The 21,664-nt window shown below is 52.2% G+C and overlaps 1 protein-coding gene across 1 annotated transcript; it reads left to right on the forward strand.

Moving 5' to 3' along the window:
* Positions 1–1,401: 1,401 nt before the first annotated feature.
* LHX3 (LIM homeobox 3) lies at positions 1,402–7,110 on the forward strand. Its single transcript, XM_048966177.1, has 6 exons — positions 1,402–1,471; positions 3,924–4,095; positions 4,261–4,463; positions 4,617–4,768; positions 4,855–5,026; positions 6,692–7,110. The coding sequence occupies exons 1-6, from the start codon at positions 1,402–1,404 to the stop codon at positions 7,108–7,110; spliced, it is 1,188 nt and encodes a 395-aa protein (XP_048822134.1).
* The last annotated feature ends 14,554 nt before the right edge of the window (positions 7,111–21,664 follow it).

The following is a 21,664-nucleotide window of genomic DNA, read 5'->3' on the forward strand; positions in this document are numbered from 1 at the left end:
GACCCACCCTCACTGTCCGAAGTTAATGGGTGTGCTGCCTTGTTTCACATGGGTGCTGAAGGTTACCTGGCTGAGACTTGGGCTGCCGCCCTGCCCAGCTGCTCACGGGGAGCGGCTGCCGCACAGCGCCTGCAAGCACGCAGGCTTTTAAACTGCTTCCTTAGAGGATCAGACATAAAATCCACTTAGAAACCCAAGCTTAAGAGAGGCTGCGTGGGTCACTGCCTGCCCCAGGAGCTGCTCGTGGCCCCGGGGACAGCCAAAGTGTTCCGGTGCTGGGGGCGCTGCTGTAACCCCGTGCGAGGAGCTCCGTCCCTCTCCCTGTGCCATCGCCCTGCAGCTCAGAGCCGTCCCTGGGATGGGATCCATCCCCACCCACCCATCCACTGGCCGTGGCACCCAGCAGAGCTCGGTGTTGCTGTGAGGCAGGTGAAAGTCACCGTGCCGCCGTCCGCCAGGAACATATGTGTGTTTGGAGGCTCCTGCCCCTAAGCTGCTTTTATTAATTTGTAATCCCCTGCGAGCAGGAGGTAAAGGGATTCGAGGGATTAGTGGTCTCACAGTAACAACCACAATTATCAGCTCCGGCTGCTGGGACAAGCGGTGTGCATGCAGTTATGGGGCTGTACAGCATGGGAGGTGGACAGACAGACAGAATGTGCACACACACAACACCTGCACACACAGGAGTTATCAGAATGCAGCACAGCCACCAGATGCAGACGCACAGTTGCACACCCAGAGCACACGCAGGCTGACATGGACGCACGCACTGCACACAACTGCAGGTACCCACAGCTGCACTCACAGCCACGTAGCTCAGCCCCACTGTGCACATCCCTGCACTCCTATGTGTGCCCCTTGCACGCTCTTGGATGCTCAATTAACACAATTAACCTCTGCCAGCTTCAGGGCACTGATTGCCGTGGGTCAGATACTCTCCCCGCTACTTCTTCACGCTCATTAACTAATTAACGGAGAGTGACGGCTCCCCGCTCCCCACGGGCAGCGTCGGTGGCCCCGCGCCGCTGGAACGAACGCAATCGGAGCTGTGGGGGCCGGACCTCCACCCGACGGCGCTTCCCCTGACCTCCGCCCGCAGCGCGGTGCCCCCCGCGGGATCTTCACGGGGCCCGGGGCACGCGTGGGACGTGGGGAACGATCCTTACCCCCCTCGCCCTTACGCTTTTGTGATGCTAAATCGTCCCTCGGTGAACCGCGGCCCAGCTGCGGCCCGGCCCGACGGCTCGGTGCCGCCCTCGGCCCGCCCCCCCGCCGGCCCCGCTCCGCCCCGGGCGCGGTCCAGCCCCGCGCCGCTCCCCGCCGCTCCCCGCAGCGCTCCGCCACTCCTCCGCAGCCACCCGCGCATCTCGGACATCCCGTGCACCCGGCGCGTCCGCGATGCTGCTGGAGAGGGTCCGCGCCGGCTCGGAGAAGGCAGCGGAGCTCTGCCCCTTCCCTCGGAGCCCAGGTGAGAGGGCGCAGAGCCCCGCGGAGACACCGCCGATGGGTCCGGGTGCCCCGTGGCATCGCGCTCGGGGTCGGCCGAGGGAAGGTCGAGCGGCCCGACGGCCTCTGCCTCCTTTCTCCCCTGTCCGACGTGTCCCGATCCCGGCTGTGCCCTGTGCCTGCTCCCGGTGCCCGTTTCGGTCCGTCCGTGCCTTCTGTGTAGCCAGAAACTCTCCGCCTCTGCCGAGCGGGAAACGTCGCGTCTGTGCCGGGCTGAGGGCACGGCCCGAACCCGGAGGGTTCTGCTCGGCCCCGGCGGAGCTTCGGATTCTGTCCCGTGACGGCTGCAGCTCAGCGCACAACGACGGCGGGGCGAGATGAGGAGCTGCTGCCCGGGGTCGGACATCCCCTGAGCGACCCCCGTTGGCTCCGACCCTTTCCGTTCCCACTCTGGAAAATCTCCCCGTAATTCCTCTTTTTAATTTTTTTTTTTATTTTTTCCCTTCTCAATTTAACGAATGGCGAAAATGCCGGCGCTGACGATGCAGGCGAGAACCGTCGGTGCGGGGGTTTTAAACGAAAGCGAGGAGGGGACGAGGCGGAGAGGGACGGGGTCGCGGTGCCGGAGCTGCCGGAGCTCCCCGCCGTCGGTCCGCTGCCCCTCGTTCCGTTCCGAGCCCCGCGTGTCTCTGCACCTCTCCCCGGCTTCTCTCCGCGCCGTGCTCACTGCGGGAATTGCGCGGTTGACCCCCAGCGTCGGGAGGTGGTTCCTCTTAGCGGCGGGGAAGGAACCGAAACAGCCCGGAGCGAATTCACGGCGGGAGGAACGAGACAAAAACGCCGAGTCCCCGCAGGACGCGACGCCCGCAAAAAGCCCCGCGGCCCGGGGAAGAGAGGGGCACCGGGAGGCAGTGCGGGGCGCTGCGGGCTGAGTTCGTCGTGCTTTTATTATTGAGTAATTGCTTTCATTTTCGTTTTCATTTTCGTTTTCTTTTCCGGTTTTTTTTTTGTTTTTGTTTTTGTTTTTTTTTTGTTTGTTTGTTTGTTTGTTTTGTTTTGTTTTTATTTTGATCCTTTGGTCAATCCCTTTTCTCAGCAGCTCGCGGCCGTTCTCAGCGCACAACGAATTCCGGGCACCGACCGCCGTTTCCCCCCCCGTTCCTGTCCTCCCCCGATGCGGCCCCAGGGCCCAGCGCGGCCCCCGCCATCCCTCAGCCCCGTCGGGGCGGCCCCGCCCGGATTTCGTTTCCGGGCACCGCGGTACCGTCTCCCTCCCGCAGAGCGCAGCCGAGAAGGGGATTAAATACAGCGCAGTACGGAGCTGCGGGCGGGAACGGCCAACGGCTGCAAATCACCATCCCGGGGGGGTTCGATCCCGGGGCGGCAGCGGGATAACGGAGAGCTGAGGGCGCGGGGAGGGCCGGCGGAGGGAGCGCCCCGTTGAGTCCCAGGATCGGTGCGTCCCGCCTGAGCGAGCGGAGCGCGATGCAGCGTAAGAGCCGCCGGCCCCTTCCAGCGCCGTGTCTGCCTCCGGGCCGCGATGCCGGTGCCGCTGCTCGGCTGTCCGGCAGCTCGGGGTCGGCTGACGCCGTTGCCGTTGTCGCTACCGCTGCGGGTGTCGTTTGTTCGGACGCCGATAAGAGTAGAGCAGACGATTATAGCGATAACGGCATCACCTGAACCTCTGCTTCTACCCACAGCCGTACATCTCTGTATGTCTCTACACGGTTACCTTTGCATACAGATACCCATATGTCTGTGTTTATCTGTATCCACGCAGCTGTGTCTGTATATTTCTATATCTATATCTGTGCTGATAAATCCGTATTTCTGTGTCTCTGCATCTACATTTCTATCTCTCTCTGTGTACCTGCCAATATCTGTATATTTATGTCCATATATCTGTAGGTTTTCTCTTTCTAACCTACTCACCTTTTCATTTTTCTCTCTCTCTGTTTCTATATCTTTATATCATCTCTTTCCAGAGATCACTTCTGATACCTGCAGGGTGACAGAACACTCCTGCTGTGTTTTGTTTTCAGTAGAATTTTCATTATTTTGGGCAGTTTGTTCGCCCCCTCCCAGGCCAGGCTGCCCCGCCGTTATTCATTGGTGAATATTTGAAGTGTCGGAAAAGTGAAAAGGGATGGAATAACTATGAGAGGTGGTGCGGGCGGCTCGGCTGGGGCTGAAGTCCATTCCCAGCGTCTCCGTTTGTGTTTTCCTGGGATGTGAGCGGTTCGGGGGGTGGGGGGAGAGGGGTGTCTCTGCGCTCCGTGCTGCGGGGAGAGGCTCTCACAACACCGCACCAACAAATTTGAATGAAAAAGAATGTTTTTCACGCCGTTCCCGGGGCCAGCTACGGGGTTTCAAACGGGGGCAGCTCCGGGAATGCTGGGCCGGGGGGGATCGGGCGGCGGTGGGTGGCAGTGGGACCGTCAGAGCGGCAGCTGATGGGGGGCTGCTTCCCGCAGAGATCCCACTGTGCGCCGGCTGCAATCAACACATCGTGGACAGGTTCATCCTCAAGGTCCTGGACCGGCACTGGCACAGCAAGTGCTTGAAATGTTCCGACTGCCAGACGCAGCTGGCCGAGAAGTGCTTCAGCCGCGGGGACGGCGTGTACTGCAAAGAGGATTTCTTCAAGTGCGTGGGTCGGGGGGCGGCGGAGGGGGGCGGAGGGGAACCGGGGGCTTTCAGTACCGCGGACAGCGGCTCCGTCCCGGGGTTCAGCACCGCGGACAGCGGCAGCTCTCGGCTCGGCCCGCGGGATCCCCGCGCTCAGCGGCCGCCGCCTGTCGCCCCATCCAGGCGCTTCGGGACGAAGTGTGCCGCCTGCCAGCAGGGCATCCCCCCGACCCAGGTGGTGCGCCGGGCTCAGGACTTCGTGTACCACCTGCACTGCTTCGCCTGCATCGTCTGCAAGCGGCAGCTGGCCACCGGAGACGAGTTCTACCTGATGGAGGACAGCAGGCTGGTGTGCAAGGCTGACTACGAGACGGCCAAGCAGAGAGGTACCGCGTGCCCTTCGCCCCCGCGGAAGAGAGAGGCGGCTCCGGGCCGCTCTGCCCTCGGGGCTCCGCTCGTACTTAGGGTTGGGCAAGAGGGAGGGCGGGGGTCCCGGGTCCCCACGGGGAGCTCCGAGCTAACCCTCAGCGTGCCGGCAGAGGCCGAGTCCACGGCCAAGAGGCCCCGCACCACCATCACGGCCAAGCAGCTGGAGACCCTCAAAAACGCCTACAACAACTCGCCCAAGCCGGCGCGGCACGTCCGGGAGCAGCTCTCGTCGGAGACGGGGTTGGACATGCGGGTGGTGCAGGTGAGACCGCGCGGTTCCCACCCCGGGAGGCGGCTGGGGTCGGGTCGGCCCCGCGCACAGCGAGCTGCCCCGTGCTCTACTCGCAGGTCTGGTTCCAGAACCGCAGGGCCAAGGAGAAGCGGCTGAAGAAGGACGCGGGGAGGCAGCGCTGGGGGCAGTACTTCAGGAACATGAAGCGGTCCCGGGGGAGCTCCAAGTCCGACAAGGACAGCATCCAGGAGGAGGGGCCCGACAGCGACGCCGAGGTCTCCTTCACAGGTCGGTGCCCGGCGGGGCTGTGCCGAGCGCTGCCTGCTGATCCGCGGCCCGGGCAGGACTCGCTTCACCCCATCGGGGCCACATTAATAATTTTTAGCTGTAATATAATGAGGGAAAACAAGCGCGGGAGGAGGAAGGCGGACTGGAGGGATCGCCCTGGCAGAGCCGGAGCCGCTTCGGCCGGGGACAGCCGTGAGCTGAGAAACGGCACGGGAAAACCCCGTCCGTGATCCCAGACGGAGCAGGGAGAGTTCTCTGGGCAGCGCTGGGCTGTTGGAGCAGCCCCTGCATGCAGCCTTCTCGAGGGATTGTTAGAAACACAAAACTCAGAATTCAGAATTACTGCACTGAACTATGAGAGGCGCATATGTTCCCTTTGGCTGCTGTTTTTGCATTACCCCATTTAAAATCGTTTTATTTGCGTAGTTCCTGGTTAAATACTTCCCAGTCTTGTGGGAGCCGTTACCTCCCTGCTGTAAAAAAGGAATTTGCTTCGTGTTGGAAGATTTCTGCGTTACAGGGTCCCGTTTTTGGGGCAGCCACCTCTGCAGGTAAACCCCGGAGCTCACCGCTCTGTGCTCCTCAGCCCGGCGGCCGCTCGTTGCCGGCCCTGCGCTGGGGTGGCTGCACAGGAACGGCAGCGCCAAACCATCCCCACTGACAGCACCTGCACTGCATCCCCGCGGGGCTCAGCTGTGTGGGCACGGACATCGTTTGCAGGGGCACGGGAGAGAAGCTGAAATGCAGAGCTGTGCAGAAGTTGAAATGGAAAACTGTGCCGACAAAGACACTGCGATGCACGGATGTTTATTCGCACCCAGCTTCGTGTTTCTGCTCTCTCCCGTGTTCCTAAAAACTGTTTGATTTTCCAGCCTGTGAATACACACACACACTGTGCCGTGGTGTCATTAATTATGGATGTGCTATAAATAATAACTAAAATTGTTGAACAATTATCAATAGTTGGGTGCCAAGGCAGATTTGTATCCAAGGCAACAGAACGGCTCTCACTGTCCATAAAGCCCCAAACGAAAGCAAACAATTTTTGCTGGTAATTTGCAAAATATTTTCATTTTTCAGAAGTGTTTTTAAGCCTTCCGTCTCCTGATTTCAATCCTGAGAAAACAAACGCTGCTGAGATTTAATACGTTTTCTTCTGAGCAATGCACAGTTTCTCATGGATTGAATGCTTGGGTAGTTCCTAAAAATGAGACTGAAATTCGAAATAAACCTCAAAGCCAAATAGAAATGAGAGACCAAAAAAAAAAATAATAATAATAATAAAAAAAGGATGGAAAGAACTTGAACTCACGTTCCTCGTTAAAGGATTATTTTAAAACCACAGTCTTATATTTTAATGGGTGCTTTTCATGCCTGTGTTTCAGATCCAAAATGTATTACACGTTTGTAGTCAGAAAAAATAATCCCATGGCTTTCTTTGGAGACTCATCAGCAAGGGCAGGAATAATAAGGAATGATAAGGAATGATAAGGAATGATAAAGAATAATAAGGAATAATAAGGAATAATAAGGAATACAAGTATCGAGTGCATGGCTGCTCAGTTCCCACCCATCCATTTGTACCCAGGGCTCTCAGGAGCTCCTGTCTGTGCTGCCGGCCGCGGCCATCGCCCTCGCAGTAAATGCACTCCGCTTCCCTTTCAGATGAGCCCTCCATGTCCGAGATGAGCCACTCCAATGGGATTTACAGCAATCTCAGCGAGGCGTCCCCAGCCCTGGGGAGGCAGGCTGGGACAAATGGGGGCTTCGCTCTGGATCACAGCGGCATCCCAGCTCAGGACCAGTACCACGACCTGCGATCCAACAGCCCCTATGGGATTCCCCAGTCACCGGCTTCGTTGCAAGCTCTGCCAGGCCACCAGCCCTTAATCTCCAGCTTGGTTTACCCCGACAGCGGTTTGGGCATCATGGGACAAGGTGGACAGGGGGTGCCCCAGTCCATGCGGGTCCTGGCCGGGAATGGGCCCAGCTCCGACCTCTCCACCGGCAGCAGTGGGGGATACCCAGATTTCCCCGCCAGCCCGGCCTCCTGGCTGGATGAAGTCGACCACGCTCAGTTTTGATAGAGGATCCGCCGCCGTGCAGTGGGAAGGGAAAGGACTCATTGCTGTCAAACGTCATCTGCCCATGGGGAAAGAAGGAGGGACGTGCTGAGTGCAGGACGGCACGGCTGCCTGCAGAGCGTGGATGTGCTTGCGGAGGGCGAGCAGGTGGTGGGTCTGCGGTGGACGGTGGGCAAAGGGAGACGTGGCACAGCGGTGAGCGTGAGGAGCATCCCACGAACCTGGGCGTCGTGTCCTTACTGAGCACCGACAGTTGTGCTTTACAGATTTGATAGGACGTATTTTGCTTTCTGCTGTCAGTTCATTCTCCAAAGCGAGGACTTCTTCCATCACCCACCCGCACCGAAAACCTTCTGAAGAGAAAATAAAGTCCTCATCCGCGGTGCAAGGTGCGACCGTGTCTGTATTTCTGTAGGAGAAATGTTAATAGTGGATCACTTCAGAACCCCATGGTAGCGAACATCTCTGTTCTTCCAGCTGATTTTTGAGGCGGTATGTTCTGCTTTCTTCTGAATTTACCTTCACTCCTCTAAATCCAGACGCTCTTTCGTATGCCAATCACTCACCATCGACCCCTTTCCTTTGTAAAGTGAAGACCACCCGTTGATTCCGCTTCGCATCTTTTTGATTTGTAGGCTGCTAGTTTCATTCCTCCATATAAGCGTTGAACCATGAATAGATGTATTTATTCCCAAATAACTCCACCTTCATCACGATGGCGAGAGGTGGTTTTCCTGGCCCTGGAACACCGGCGGCTCAGAGCTGTGAATCTTTTGCTGTTCTTTAAGATCCCTTTGCAGCCGTTTTCTGCAGTGTCTCCGCTCCCCCTGCTGTTGCCAAACGCCCTCTGGGTCTCTCTGTGGTCGCATCGCTGGCTCCAGCTGTGCTTTGCAGTGAGCGCTCGCCTTCCCGGCAGCTCTTCTCTGTTGGAGGCATTTGTGCATCTCTGCAGAGCGCGAGCGGACGGTGAGGAAAGGCAAAGCAATGTGTGTGTCGTTACCTGTACAAATGATGGAATTCTCTGTAGATGATGTGACTGTCCCGTGTCTTTTATTTATATTCTCGCATTCTCTCCGATGATCGAACACTCCAAGGCTGCAAATAAATTTGTCAGCTGAACTTTAAATTGTCTTTTGCTAAATTCACATCAAACACATCTATATAAATAAATGCAATACCTGAAAATAAAAGTAAAAGCTCTCTAAACTTGAAGTCTTGATTCACAAAAGCACCAAAGCGCGCTCTCCTCTCTCAGCACAGCTGCAATACAACTGATGTAAAAATGCCCTGAGAGGCAGAAACAGAACTGGGAGCTTTGGGGCTGCAGCGCTTGGGAGATCCGAGCAGAGCTGCTCAGTGCATGCCCAGCCCTTGGTTGCGGTCAGGCTGGTTTTAATGGCTTGTTGTTATCTTCCAGCATTCATTGCACAGGTGGAAATGTGTAAGGCAATGGCAGATTTGTCCCAGGCTGCAGCATCACGAGGTCCCCGAGCAGCTGAATTTCAGCTCATGGTGCCAAACCCGTGTGCCTCAGCTCCTGGGGCGTTTCAGGTGTTGGGAGCAGTGCCTCCCACGGCCCATTGGGCTCCAGTAGGGTCTGGGCCCAGGAGCTTCTCCCCTTCCTGCGCCAGAACTGAGTAACAGGCAGACAACTGTTGCTGGTGACTCGCAGTGCCACCATGGGGCCACGGCTCATTGAAACTCATGGATTAATTAGAAAATGATGGAGCTTTGGAAATCAGAAGACAACACCTCACCCACACGGAGAAGAGTTCTTATTTTCAAGAACTCTTTGCTTTCTGTTCCATTGCTCCATGGTTCAGAGACAGGCCTTCCAACCCGGGCTGGTTGTTTCACAGCAGTACATTTTGGCCGTTATTCATAATTAATTTCCTATTAAGAGTGATTTTTGAAAGAAGGAAATGAGAACAAAGGCAGAAATGGAGTTTACTTTAGGGGAACGGTGCTACTATAAGACCACTGTCTGGAAGCAGACCCAAGTGTTTGGTAGATTTTGCTCGTAGTTTCCCTCACAGCAAATGCAGAGCTGAGCTGCTGCTCCCCGTGCATGTCTGCATTGAGGAAGGGAAGCGATGCAAACTCTGCCCATTGCTTTGTGCAGTGCTGTGCTGGCAGGACGGCGGTGCTCTGGCACCTGCTGCATCTCAGCTGTGCATCTCCGGGCTGAGACTCAGAGATCCCATTAACAGAAATGCTTTCTTCTCGTTAAAAACAAAACCAATTTGGAAGGAGGAAATAAAACCAACAGCACAAATGGAGTGACAGCTCATAAAACCCGACTGGAATTAGGAAGAGTGGCTCGCATCGCTCACTTTGCAGGTGAGCTCCATCAGCTCTGCTGATCAGTGTGAGTGCATTGAGGAGGAGCGGTCTGTGTGCTGGCAGGGAGGAAAATCTAATGCATGACTTTTTGGTTTTGAATGGCAGATCCACCTTTGATGAGTCCTTGTGTCCCAAACCTGTGTTCCCTACAGGTGCAGGAAGAGCTCAGACCTGCAGGATTTACACCCCAAAACAACATTACAGCACAAATGGCTTTGTTGAAAGCTGACAGGAAAACCAAGCGAGCACAAATACATTGGGAAAAAATAAGCAAAGATGTTTAAATTATTATTAGCTTTTTGTTTCTGAGATCTTTAGTATCTCTCCATGCAGAAGTGCGTTTTGTGCTGAGCCTCACATACGGGTGTGTGCGCCTGCAGGGCTGCGGGGCACGGGGAGGTGTTGATTTGGGGTGCAGAAGGGCACAGTGCTTTTGTGCACAGCGTTTTGCAGCTTGGTGATGGAAAATAATTCGACACCCAAACACACTGGGTTTAAATGGACTTCTGCACGACAGAGCACAACAGCTGTTGTACCTCCTTCCCTTTTCCATTTTGAGTGATGAGTTGGGTCACTTCCAACTGAGGGGCAGAGGGGGAGCAGCCCCATAGGTCTCCGGTGCTGTGGGGATGGGCAGTGTGGGGCTCCCCCACACAGTGGATGTGCTGGGTGTGAAGTGCTGGGATTTTTGCTCTGAGCCCAGGGAAAGCGTGGCAGGACGCAGACACACGGCTCCCTTTTAATCCTGACCAACCAGGGAGACTTTCTGACATTTATGCACCATCCATCCCTCGGGTGGCGGTGGCAGAGCTGGGAGCAGCGATCACTGAGCTCTGACTCAGCTGTGACACAGTGGTGTCCATAAAGACTCTGTGGTTGAGCACTCAGCTCCGGCTGCCAGCAGCTCCAGACCGTCATGATTTTGTTCCCACTGCGGTGTGAGCGTCTCTGTCCCCCCAGGGATGCTGCAGGCGCTGCTATCCCTGCCTGGCTGCACGCCGTCCCGCTGCTGCTCAGCTCCTGCCTTCCCCCCGTTCCTCTGTTGGAGCTTGTGAAAAGTCCCCAAGTCAGCTGGAGGCGAGTAAATCATTCCTGACAGCTACATCTCTACAGGGCAGTTAGAATTAATGTAACAATTTGGCATTTAATGAAGCAACAACACGCCGGGCTGTAGAGAATAGCCGGGACCTGCTGCAGTCACATTAGCATCCCTTGGGGACCCAACGATCTGACACCATCAGACGCCGGCTGCTGGGCTGAGCGTGCGGCCCCGGCTGGGACACAGCCAGCACAAATCCATCCCCATCACTGCATCCCTGTGCCTGGGAGGGGCGCAGAGAAAGGACAGAGCCCAGGGACACGCAGGGAGTGAGGGGGACCCCCGTGGGAGTGATGAGTGTCATTGGGGTGCTCATCCCCGAGGGCTGAATTGATGCTGGAGGTGCAAAAAATATCTTCAGAAACGTGTGGGAAAAGTAGGAAAAATAATTCAGCTTTGGGTGAGTTGGTGGGGAGAAGGACTGGCAGAGCAGCACATTTTGCAAAGGGAACCCAGCTGGATCAGGTGTGCTGCATCAGAAGGCTCTGATTTCCACAGAGCTGCAGGTACTCCAGCTGTCTCCAGGATGAGTCCTTTGAACAACAGTGCACGAGGGAGGGAGGGCAGCAAATGCAAATAGCTCTGGGGCCAATCTCCTCTTTCCCATGTATATACATATGCTCTCAAAGCACCACAGTTTGCAGCAGCTTGGATGCTCCGAAACAAATCATGCATTGCATATTATTCTTCTTCTTGCTCTTCAACCAAAGCATGGCACAAAAGTGCATCCCTTCACTGACAGACCATCCGTGCTGCTTCCCCTCTGCAGGGTGGGCTGGTGCTGATACAGACCCACACCTCACTGCGTTGTGCTGCAGAGCCTCACGGCCGTCGGCTTTAAGAGCTTGACAGGTTTATAAAGTGCTGAGTGTCCCATAGGGACAGAGGCACTGTTTGCAGAGGAGATGAAGCGTGCCGTATCCAGCTGGCCTAACAAGGCAGCGGGAAATCTAAATTAATTCAGGAATGCCTTCTGTTTGGCTGGAGGAGGATGCTGCTCTCAATCAATGGAAATGACACACTGAGAGAATGCTCGCCAGCAGTGCCAGGCTCCGTTCTGCAGATCAGGGGCACAGAGGCACAAGGCAGCCCACGTCCTGCTCAGGGTGTGTGGCTTATTGCCACCTGGGAGGGCTGAGAAGGAGGGAGCAGCCTCAACCAGAGCACCTGTGCTCCCAGGAGGCGTCTGAGGGAGTATTTACTGGCTCCTGCTGTAGGGCTGCAGGCTCTCTTTTTTGGGGGGCTGTGTCCTTGCTGCTCCCAGGTACTCCTCCTGTTCCCCTAGGCTCACCCTTGGCTGGCTTGGACTCAGGGCTGAGCTCTCTGCTGTGCTGCAGGTCAGTGCTGCGGGGCTGGTTTGGGTTTGTCCCAAATCCTTGGGATAGGGCTGATGTCACCTCCAAAGCTCAGTGCTTGGGCTCCCTCAGAGGCTGCCCTGGTGTTTGTGTGGGCCAGGGATTGAGCTGCACGTGGCCTTTGTCTGTGGGGACGTATAAAGGGGGTGGATGGGGCTGAGTTCCAAATGCAACTTTTCTTAACTGAAACCCAACCAACTGAAGCTCGGGTGACCTCAGGGCTGGTGGTAGGGCAGCAGCTGTTGAGTTTATCATTTACAATTGGCCCAATATTTAATGTGGCCAGCTCCTTCTCTGTTCCTTGCTGCTCAGCCTTCTCCGTTTTGTTTTCTGTATGTAACCTCCTTGCTGTGTTCTGTTCCTGCCATGAACTTCAAAATTAATTTTTCTGGCCTACCCTGATCATTCCAGCTGAAGCATCCCCTCGTCGTGTTCTTGCTGGGACTTGGCTCTGGGGAGTGAGGGCATTTTGATGAAGCTGAGCAATATGGCAAAATTAAAACTTACTCTGGTTTTAATTTGTACTAATCATACACTCAGAAATAAAGAATTGGTCCCCCAAGTGTTTTTCTGGACTGGAGGACCAAGCTCATTTATTTGCACAGATTAATATGCTGCATGCTAATTGTGGGATGCCAATATTAGCCGTGCTGCAGCACCAGAGCCAGCATTGCCACAGTGAGGTGGTCTGGAGAGGCAGCAGTAGCCCAGATGCATCGAAACAGATCAGTGCAGGGTTTTGTCGATAGATTTGCCAGCAGGAAAATCATAATTTCCAGGGAAAATAATCCCTTATATTTGTTGAAGCATCTCATTAACACAGAGGAGCACTAATTGGATACACTGTGATCAGATGGGGTATTTCTGTCACCCTTCCGTGCAGAAGGCAGAGGCCAGGTGTGGGTGCTGCTGCATCCCTGTGTGCTCGTGGGGCTTTGTGGCACTGCAGACGTGCTGAGGCTGCATTGCCCTGCAGGCACAGCACAGCTGGAAGGCGATAGCTCCTGTGCTGCACGCTTCTCACCATGAATATTGCATGGAGGCAAGCAGAGATCACATTGCAGTGCCTCGACGGGGCCGTGCTTCCTCTGCTGAGGGCTGGGGAGAGGGCAGGAAGGTGTCTGGGGCACAGTGGTCATGGGATCCTGATGGATGAGGATGGCTGTGCCTGTCCAGTGCTACCTGTGTGTCACCGTGCCTCTGTGCAGCATCGCTTAGAAAGGTTCCTCTGCTGCAGGTGTTACACGGCCACGGTTCTGCGTGTGTGTGAGTGCTCTAAGCACAGCGTGCTGTGGTACCACGTGTGATGCTCGTGCCCCAGCAGGGGCTGGCAGGGGTGCGTGCTTCAGCTGCAAAGCAAAGCTGGGGGTTATTTCTCAGCTCTCCCAGACAAACCTGCAGTGCAACGGTGATTGAAAGCCTGGGGATCAAATCCAGCACTGAGAATTGGGGCTGAAAGCACGCGTGCAGTTGATGCAGGAAGGTGCTGAGACGTGCTGCAGGCTGCATTAGCGGTGTTTTGGGGAGCTGTGTCACTTATCACCCATCAGCGCCACGCTAACGAGGAGCCGCGCTCTGAAGTCACCTCTCCTTCATTAATTAAGGCTGTTTTTGCACGAGGCAGGGAAGAGGAATTGAGGAAGGGCTCTCGATGCTGTTACGCTTTCCATAGATGGTGCAGAGGATCCATTACGGCCCGTGAAAGCCCTGTCAACATTTTTCCAAGGAAGAATGAAAATGTAAATAACTTTAAAATGATTCAATGTCACCGTGGTATGGAAAAAGGTCACGCTGCTGGCGACCATTTATCTTTGTGCCCATTTAAAGAGCTTTTTTCCTATTACATTTTTTGAAATTAATGTTTTTAAACATTACCCAAAGTAATGTTAACAATCATGGGGTTTATGGGATTGATCGCTCTGCGGGCTGGGATTTAGATTGGAAAAGATTTGTTTTAGGCTGTTGTTTGTTGGGAGGTGGCTAACAGACTTTGTGATTTACTGCTTACAAAAAGGTTGGGGTGATTTAACAAAAAGGCAAAAACAGCTCTTGAGCTCCCAAGTAAATACGAGGGGAGAGTGATCCCTGGGAGGGAGTTTGGGTTGATGGAAGCAGAGCTGTGTGTGTCAGTGGGGCGGGACAGCAGTGCAAGGTGAGCCCACACGGATGGGCTGTTTGTCTGCAGTTCTCCTGCTGGGAGGAGGATGGGCTGGACCCCAAGTTTGGCTTATTGAAGGCTTTCTGCTCTTCTGCACAGGAAGAATTTCAGCAGCACTGAACCTTGGTTTGGGGACAGGGAAAAATAGCTGTGCTCTTAATAGAAACACTTGGCCTGCAGAGATGTGCTTGCATTTTTCACCTCTGTTGCCCCTGCTACATCAAGTGTGAGGGAGCAGGGGATGCCACAGCTGGTGCTTTGCATGTAATTTTCACCCTCTTGTTAATGACCTTGCAGGGATTAGCATGGCCTTCTCCATATGCCAGTAGATTATGTCTGTTGGCAGCTGCTACTACTGGAGCAAAATGGGATAGTTTTCATTAGGAGTGCTTGACACTGGGTTGCCCTGGGTGTCGTCAATCCTAAACTGTCAGTGCCTTTGAATAAAGCAGCGTGCAGATGTGATTTATTAGGTGTGCTGCTGCTTTGCTGAAAATGTGGCGTTTTGGAGTCAGCAAGGTCTTGCAGGAGAAGCGTGAGGGGGATCTTCTTGCTCCTCCTCACCCACCCTGCCCATGGGCACCGTGGGGCTCTCTGCTGGTGCTGGGTGGAAAATCTGCCCTGAAATAAGTGAGCAATGTGGGGACTTGCGTTGAATGACCCCCTTGTGCTGTGCTTTGTGGTTACTCACTAGCAAACACCCGTGTGCTTGTTTAGTGGGTGAAATGATGCAATTAATGACGGACCGAACTCACAAGTGTGTTCTGGACCAGCATTTCTATCCAACTTGAATGGGAGCGCAGGAAGCAAGCTCTTCCTCCCTCTGTGTTGAAGCAGGACCTGACTTTGAAATGATTTATTTTGAAAGCTCATAAAAATATTCAGGTTGGTTCCCCCAAATCTCACCCCAAAATTCCTGCAGTCAGCTGTCAGTGCTGCTCTGTCCTGTAGGGCGTATCCTGAGCATGAAGAGTATATGGAGGTCCGAGGGGGACACAGATCATTGGAGATGGGCATGCAGGGCACCAGGGCTGGGGCAAAGCCCTCACCCAGCTGTGGGATGGATGTGGGGATGCTGCAGAGGCTTCCCTGCTCCCTTTGCCCTGGGGGGAACCAGACTCTCTGTGTTCTACAAGGTTATTAATCCTCTGTTTATCCTGTTTTAGAATAAGCAGTTTAAAGGAGGCAGCCAAAGATGATAGGCCACAAATCCATGTCATTCTTTTGATTTGTAACAGCAAAGCCAAACCCTCCCTGCTGCGGAGCGTGTGCGTGTGGTCCCACAGGCTGCAGTGGTGACCCAGGCTGCCCTGGCCACAGAGACCCACATCTCCTATGTGGGATGTTGTGGGGAGCCTGCAGGCAGTGAGCTCAGAGCTTTGTTGAGGGCAGCCCTGCCTGGTGCTGCTGTGCTTTTGCTGAGATGTGGCAAGGAGCAGCTGCTGAGAGTCCTGGAGCTCTGTGCTTTGCTTGGCTTCAATGCATTTCCTCCTGAGAGCAACCCTGCAGCCCAACTCCTTACTGCCTCTTTGCAATAACCACCAACTAATTATTTAAAGCCTGCCAGATGAGGATTAACAGCCATGTAATACACTAGGTATGATTTATCTTCAATAAATATGTCCCTTATAATCAATGGGTAATTATTTCACGTGCAATAGTTCTGATTAAATGTAAATTAATAGTGCATGTGGGAGATTGGATTTAAAAGTGGTAAAATAATGCAAAGTGAGTTTTGCTTATCGCTGATTGCAATACAAAAGGTGGTGTTGGTAACAAAGCTAGAACATCCCCACCACCCCCCAAAAAAAATTCAAACTGATTTATTGGCCCATTGCAAACAATTGTTGTATGGGCAAAGCTCCCATTCCCTGGGCTGGTCTTTGTGCAAGCCCCTGTGGGCTCGTGCCCTGCTCTGAGGGGGTTCTGCTTGGAGGAAGGGTGCAGGCAGGGGATGATAAATGAGGAGGAGGGGGGAAAGGAGGAAGAATAGAGGATGTGAAAAGAAGTGCTCGATCTCTGGCTGCGGCAGTGTGAGTCCCCAGATGGGGCTGACTTCTGTATTCAGAAGGAATAAAGCATCACCCTTAGCAGTTGGGGGCAGGAGCAGCAATGCCAGCCCTTAGGGGAGGAACAAGATGGGTGGGTAAACAACGATGGCTCTGGGAAGCCCAGGAGGTTACAGCAGCATCTTTCTGATAGATAAAAACAGGATGGTGATGCCAATGGGTAAAACAAAAAGTAAAAGTCACTATTTCCTTCTCAGTACTGCAGCACCGAGCACACATGTAACTATCTGGTAATGATGGTAAGGAGGATGGGAACAAGCAGGCAGCTATGGTGTTTGTCAGCTCTGAATTCCATACACTTCTGCTTTTTCTGTTCTGTGCCTGTATGCTTGGGCTGCTGGGATGGTTCTGAACTGGTGTGGGGTGACAGAACTCTCAGTCCATGTCTGAGATGTGACCTCACAAAAACAAGCAGAGATGCTCTCAGTACCGGCTTCTCCCTTGCTGCAGGTCCCACAGAGGTGTAAGGGCCCAAGAGTCTGCTCCCCTGCCCTGTGGCACATGGGGGCACGGAGAGGATGGAGGGTTTCTCTCTGCCTGATGTCCTGTAGGCTCAGGTGCATCCATGTGTGCTTCTGCAGCAAGTAGGCTGCGCCTGAGGGAACAGGAGATGCAATGAGGTGCTGCTGCTTGCCCATGGGGCTGCTCTGCTCCTTTCAGGTAGGAAGGCTTGTCTGCTTTCTCCTCCAAAAACTGAGTGAGGAAGTTGGGAACTGCTGTGTGAGTGTAAGGAATTGTAAGCCTGCTTTCTTAGAGCAAGGGTATCAACTTCTGTTTAATCTCTTCCTGAAAGATCATTGGGATTTCCAGCAAAAGGTGACACTGAGGGGACCGAGGGATACAGGACTTAATGAAGTAACTTCTGTTATGCCATTCACTTTTTTTTCATTGAACAAGGTCTTCTACTGGTTGAAACGATGAGATGCATGAATCTCCTGGTATTTGCAGTAGGAACATTAATGGCAATGGTAGGAAAGCCCTGGATTTTGTCCCCACTTTTGTGGATGATGCTCCACATGCTCCTGTCCCAGCAGTTAGGACGTGGTATTGGTATTCACCAGTTAAAATTCAAAGGTGCACAGTTGCTGGAGCTGGGTTTTATCAGAAATGAAAACTGTTTGGTAGTGTAGGGAGCACCAGAGCTTCCCAACCTGGGGCACAACCCAGCCAAGGCAATGGTGGTGCATGCAGGCGCAAGGGGCTTGCTTTCAGGCACTGATCAACTGCAGTACCCTCTGGATTCAGATTAGCCACAGGCACCCTGAGGTTTGGGTATCTCCATGTGAGAGCAGAGCTGGGGCTGCTTCCTGAAGCAGCGAAGGACCTGAAGGCAGCAGCAATGCCTGATTCTTGACTGGATGTTTTTAATGAGCTGCGAGCCTGTGACCAGGAGACACTAAAAAGCAATTGCATTAAATCACGATCTGCATTTGACTTTATGGATTGTTTATGGGATCTTTCTTTTATTAATTCTTTATCCTTTAATATTATAAAGGATTTGCATCCACAATAAATAATGCAAAGTTAAATTACATCCTCTTTGGCTTAAAATTTTAATATTCCTATTGCCCATCTCCATAAAGAAATTGTATCTGAGGTCGTTGCATATGTACAGCTGCAGTCATAACCCTAATGGAATTACTATTCAAGCACAGGCAAGATTAGTATGAATGCCAAGAAACTACCCGTCTGTCAGGGGAAAAGGTAAAAGTTCAGAGTTCAGCTTGCATCCAAATTATTTATCTCCCTAATAACTTAATAGATTGAATATATTACTTGTCAGTGACCTTGATGTACAACAATAAAGACCCCTTGGTTGTGTCAGAAAATATATGAGACTATAATAAGTAGTACTTATGTAGTGGAATAAAAACATATTCCTTATGGTAATGAAGTCTCTCTGCACAAGGACACAGCAAGGACACAAAGCCACGTCAACACAAACACTGGGATGCCTTTGGCTGGGGGCAGACAGTGGCTTCCCTCCTAAGGAGGTGCCGATGGAGGATGCTGTGCCCTGCAGAGGAGTGCAGTGGTTCCTCCCCACGCCTATGCCTGCACTCCCTCCTTCTCCAATCGGTTCCCTTTGATTCCATGCCAAGCTTAGGGTTGTCTCCATTCTGGATCTCCCAGGCATATAAAAAGAATCCTATAAATTAGAGTTTAGGATCAAAGGTAATGCTGCAAATAGGCGTGTTGTAAACATGCCTAAAAATAGGAAGGTAATTTCCCTGAGTGCCGTGGTCTCTAGCAGTGCAACACAGTGTCTCTATTTCTTTCTATTTCTATGTCTATTTTTCAAGGCTTTACATTATCTAAAGAGGAAAACAAAAAGCCCTCAAAGGATATTGTTCTTTAATAAGGCTTATGATTATGGATTTTTTTTCTGCCTCAGCCAGCGCAGAATCACCACCAATATACTGAAATGGAATGACTCTTTCCTCTTTAATAGGTCATTTTAATCATATATTTAAAGTTCTGTTGGGTGGACGAGGAGGGTGGGAGGGAAGATGTAGGGAAAGAGGAGCTCATTCTGACCACCTGATGGTTTCCAACCGATTCCCCACGTGTGCCCATCCCTATGGCTGGGGCTGGCTTGGCACTGCTGGCTGTGGGCTGTGTTGAAGCTCTGCTTGCCCACACCTGAACGCCAGTCTTGGAAAGCACTGAGGCACCCCAGCAGGTCTGAGGTACCAGAGGTGCCAAATCCTCCTTCGCAGGCAGTGCTGAGCCTCCTGCTCCCCCAACACAGCACCCATTGAAGCCAATGGAGCTGACACCTGTGCTGCTGCACTCCCATTCCCCAGGCGCTTTTCCCAGCAGCCTCACGTTTTTGATTGTATTTATGGCCACTTAATCTGTGCTAGCAGCCAGGATCAAATATATCTCCAAGTATTGATCAGCTTTAGGCTGATAGAAGTTCAAGCTCATGAGGTCTCGGTCTTTGACCCTCAAATAGGATATGAATCTCAATCCAATAGACTGATATTCACACACAGTCGCTGCCCAGGGTTGCAGGCTGCAAGGGAAAAATCAATGAAGAGTGCTAATGATTCACAATTTATAGAGCAGCTGCCATTTTAATATTAGAATAAATGTTATATTGCAAAGGGATGGGAACATAGGTGGTGGCACGGAAAATATTTCTTTGGAGCCTTTTCTGTGGGAAAATGATGTGCACAGAATTTTATGAAGTATAATTTATTGGCCTCATTTAGACTTATAATTTAAAACTCCTTATGAAAAAGGTATTAACTAGAGTGCAGTGGTAAGGAAACAGCAAGGACAGAGCAGGCTGGCTTAGAGTGCTTTGAGCACTGGGGGGGAAAGGGAAGCAATGTTGTAAGACATGGGAGCAGGGTGGAGAGTTCTCCTTCTGCTTAAACAGCCCTGCAGCATCTGGGAACCAAGAGGACCCATCCTGTGAGCTGTGGCTCTTCTGAGCACGCTTGTGAATGGGGAAAAAAGTGATATGTTGAACGTGCTGTTGAGGTATATGGGGTGCATGAAGGTGAAGCGGTGGATCGTGTCAGAGCGGGGCGGTAGGGCAGAAAACTCTGCTGAGCTGGTGTGTGAGGGCTGGAGAGAATTGCTGGGGCCAAAGAGGAAGACAGACTTCCAATGAAGGCAGCCTAGGAGCTGCCATGGTGTGTGCTGCCCATATACACAGGTTTTATTTTATCCTCAAATGATTTATTTCTATTTGCCATGAATTACAGTTTCCTCTGCGGAGGATTCTTTACAGTAGCTCATGGGGACAGGTGATCTCCAGCCAGAGGTGCAGGAATGATGGGGGAGCTGCCAAGAAAAAGCAGACGTTCAGTTCTGCCCTTTTGCCTCTTCCCTGCCTGTGGTACCCAGGCAGCACAGCTGTGAGGCTTCCAGGGGGGAGCAAGGGGCAGGAAATGAGATGTAAGGAACTGAGAACATCTCCAGAGAGCAGCGTGCCCATGTTGGCTTGGGAGACAACCCTGCTGGGCAAGAAGAGGTTTTGATAAGAGAAGCCCACATCTTTCCTTCCAAAATCCGGCCTTTTTCCTCTTAATTCCTGTATGTGGTAAATATTCACCTGTAAGTCCAGACCAAGGGACCCTATTTCAGTGATAATAATGGATTTCTCTGCACGGATGCAAATGGCGAAAGGGTTTCAGTGCAAAGAGCCCTTTAGAACAGACAAGAAGAGATGGAAATCCGAGATCAGAAACGCAATTTATGGCATCTGTTTCGGCCATCCCTGTATTTATTTTTTATAGAAGTAAAAAGAACTTTAATAATTCATCCGCCTGAGAGCTCATAACTCTCTGGCCTGCATAGAATATCTTTCATATATCTCATAACCCAGAGCCTATTGACAAACAGTATGAAAAATAACAGCCCTTTCACTTGCAAAAGCAAAATCCAATTTATTGATTGTGATGGCCTAAATAATGGCATTTCTATTAACCAAAAGGTATTGCCCAAACAGGTTAGAGTTTGCTTAACTCAGGGTATGAGATGTCCCATGCATGCAGTCATAAAACCAAAACGTGCTCAATCCTTTTCCTTCCTTGGTTATGCTGTCACTGTGACCAAACAGTTTCACAAAAAACTTGTGACAGGTGCTTGATGAAGTTTAGCATGAGACCTTTTTATTTTATTTTTGGAGGGTGGCAGAGGAAAGAGCTGATTCTATTTCGTACACAGTGTAGGTATGCAGCCGGTGCATCAAGTTAGATGCTCTGAATGTACAGATTAGAGCTGCAGGGCGCTGCCATCAGCCTCAGGGGAGAGGAGCCAGCTGGATGTGCCTGGCAGCGCCCTTACGTTTCCTCCTATGTGTTCCAAGATGATGAGTTTGTGTCACCTGCTCCTCTGTGGGTTCCAGGGAGGGAGGCAGAGGGCTCTGGTGTCTGCAGCACGGCACCGAAGTGGCACTGATGACAGAGCAGTGAAAGGAAGAGCCTGTTGTTGTGCTTCCCCTAGGGTGACAGGCACAGGTTAGCACACAGGTCTAACCCTACAGGTATCTGAAGCTCAGGGTGTGTTTGCATTACGTTTTGCTTTCTCCCCACTTTGACAGATTTCTCCTCTTTTTTTTTCCCACCCCTAATTGGGCAACACAGACTATTACAGCCTCAAGTACTGAAACCACTCGCCTATCAATTCTGCCTATTGCAAAATGATGTTGTCCAATCCTGGTCTTGCATTCCTTCCATTATTTAATTCACAAATGTTTAAATAGGAGCCTAAGAGATCCCAACTGTGTCTTTTTACATAATGAAATTACAAGGAGTCATATGTTGCTACCATCCATAATCTTATTGCACACTTTACATAAAATTCAGATTGGGTGGCTCTGCATGCATGCATATTTTACATTTTCAACTTTATTAAAGAAATGAATAGAGTGCTGGAAAGGCTGCTTTCTCTACAGTCAATTCAGATGCTGGGGTCCATAAATCTGAAAGCCTATGATTTGTTGTTCTTCGCCCACAATAAATTCAGCCTTTCTTGATGGAAGGGTTGGCTCCATTTGTTGCAGTTTAGGTCA

This window comes from Lagopus muta, chromosome 19, assembly GCF_023343835.1.
Source record: "Lagopus muta isolate bLagMut1 chromosome 19, bLagMut1 primary, whole genome shotgun sequence".
NCBI classification, from domain to species: domain Eukaryota; kingdom Metazoa; phylum Chordata; class Aves; order Galliformes; family Phasianidae; genus Lagopus; species Lagopus muta.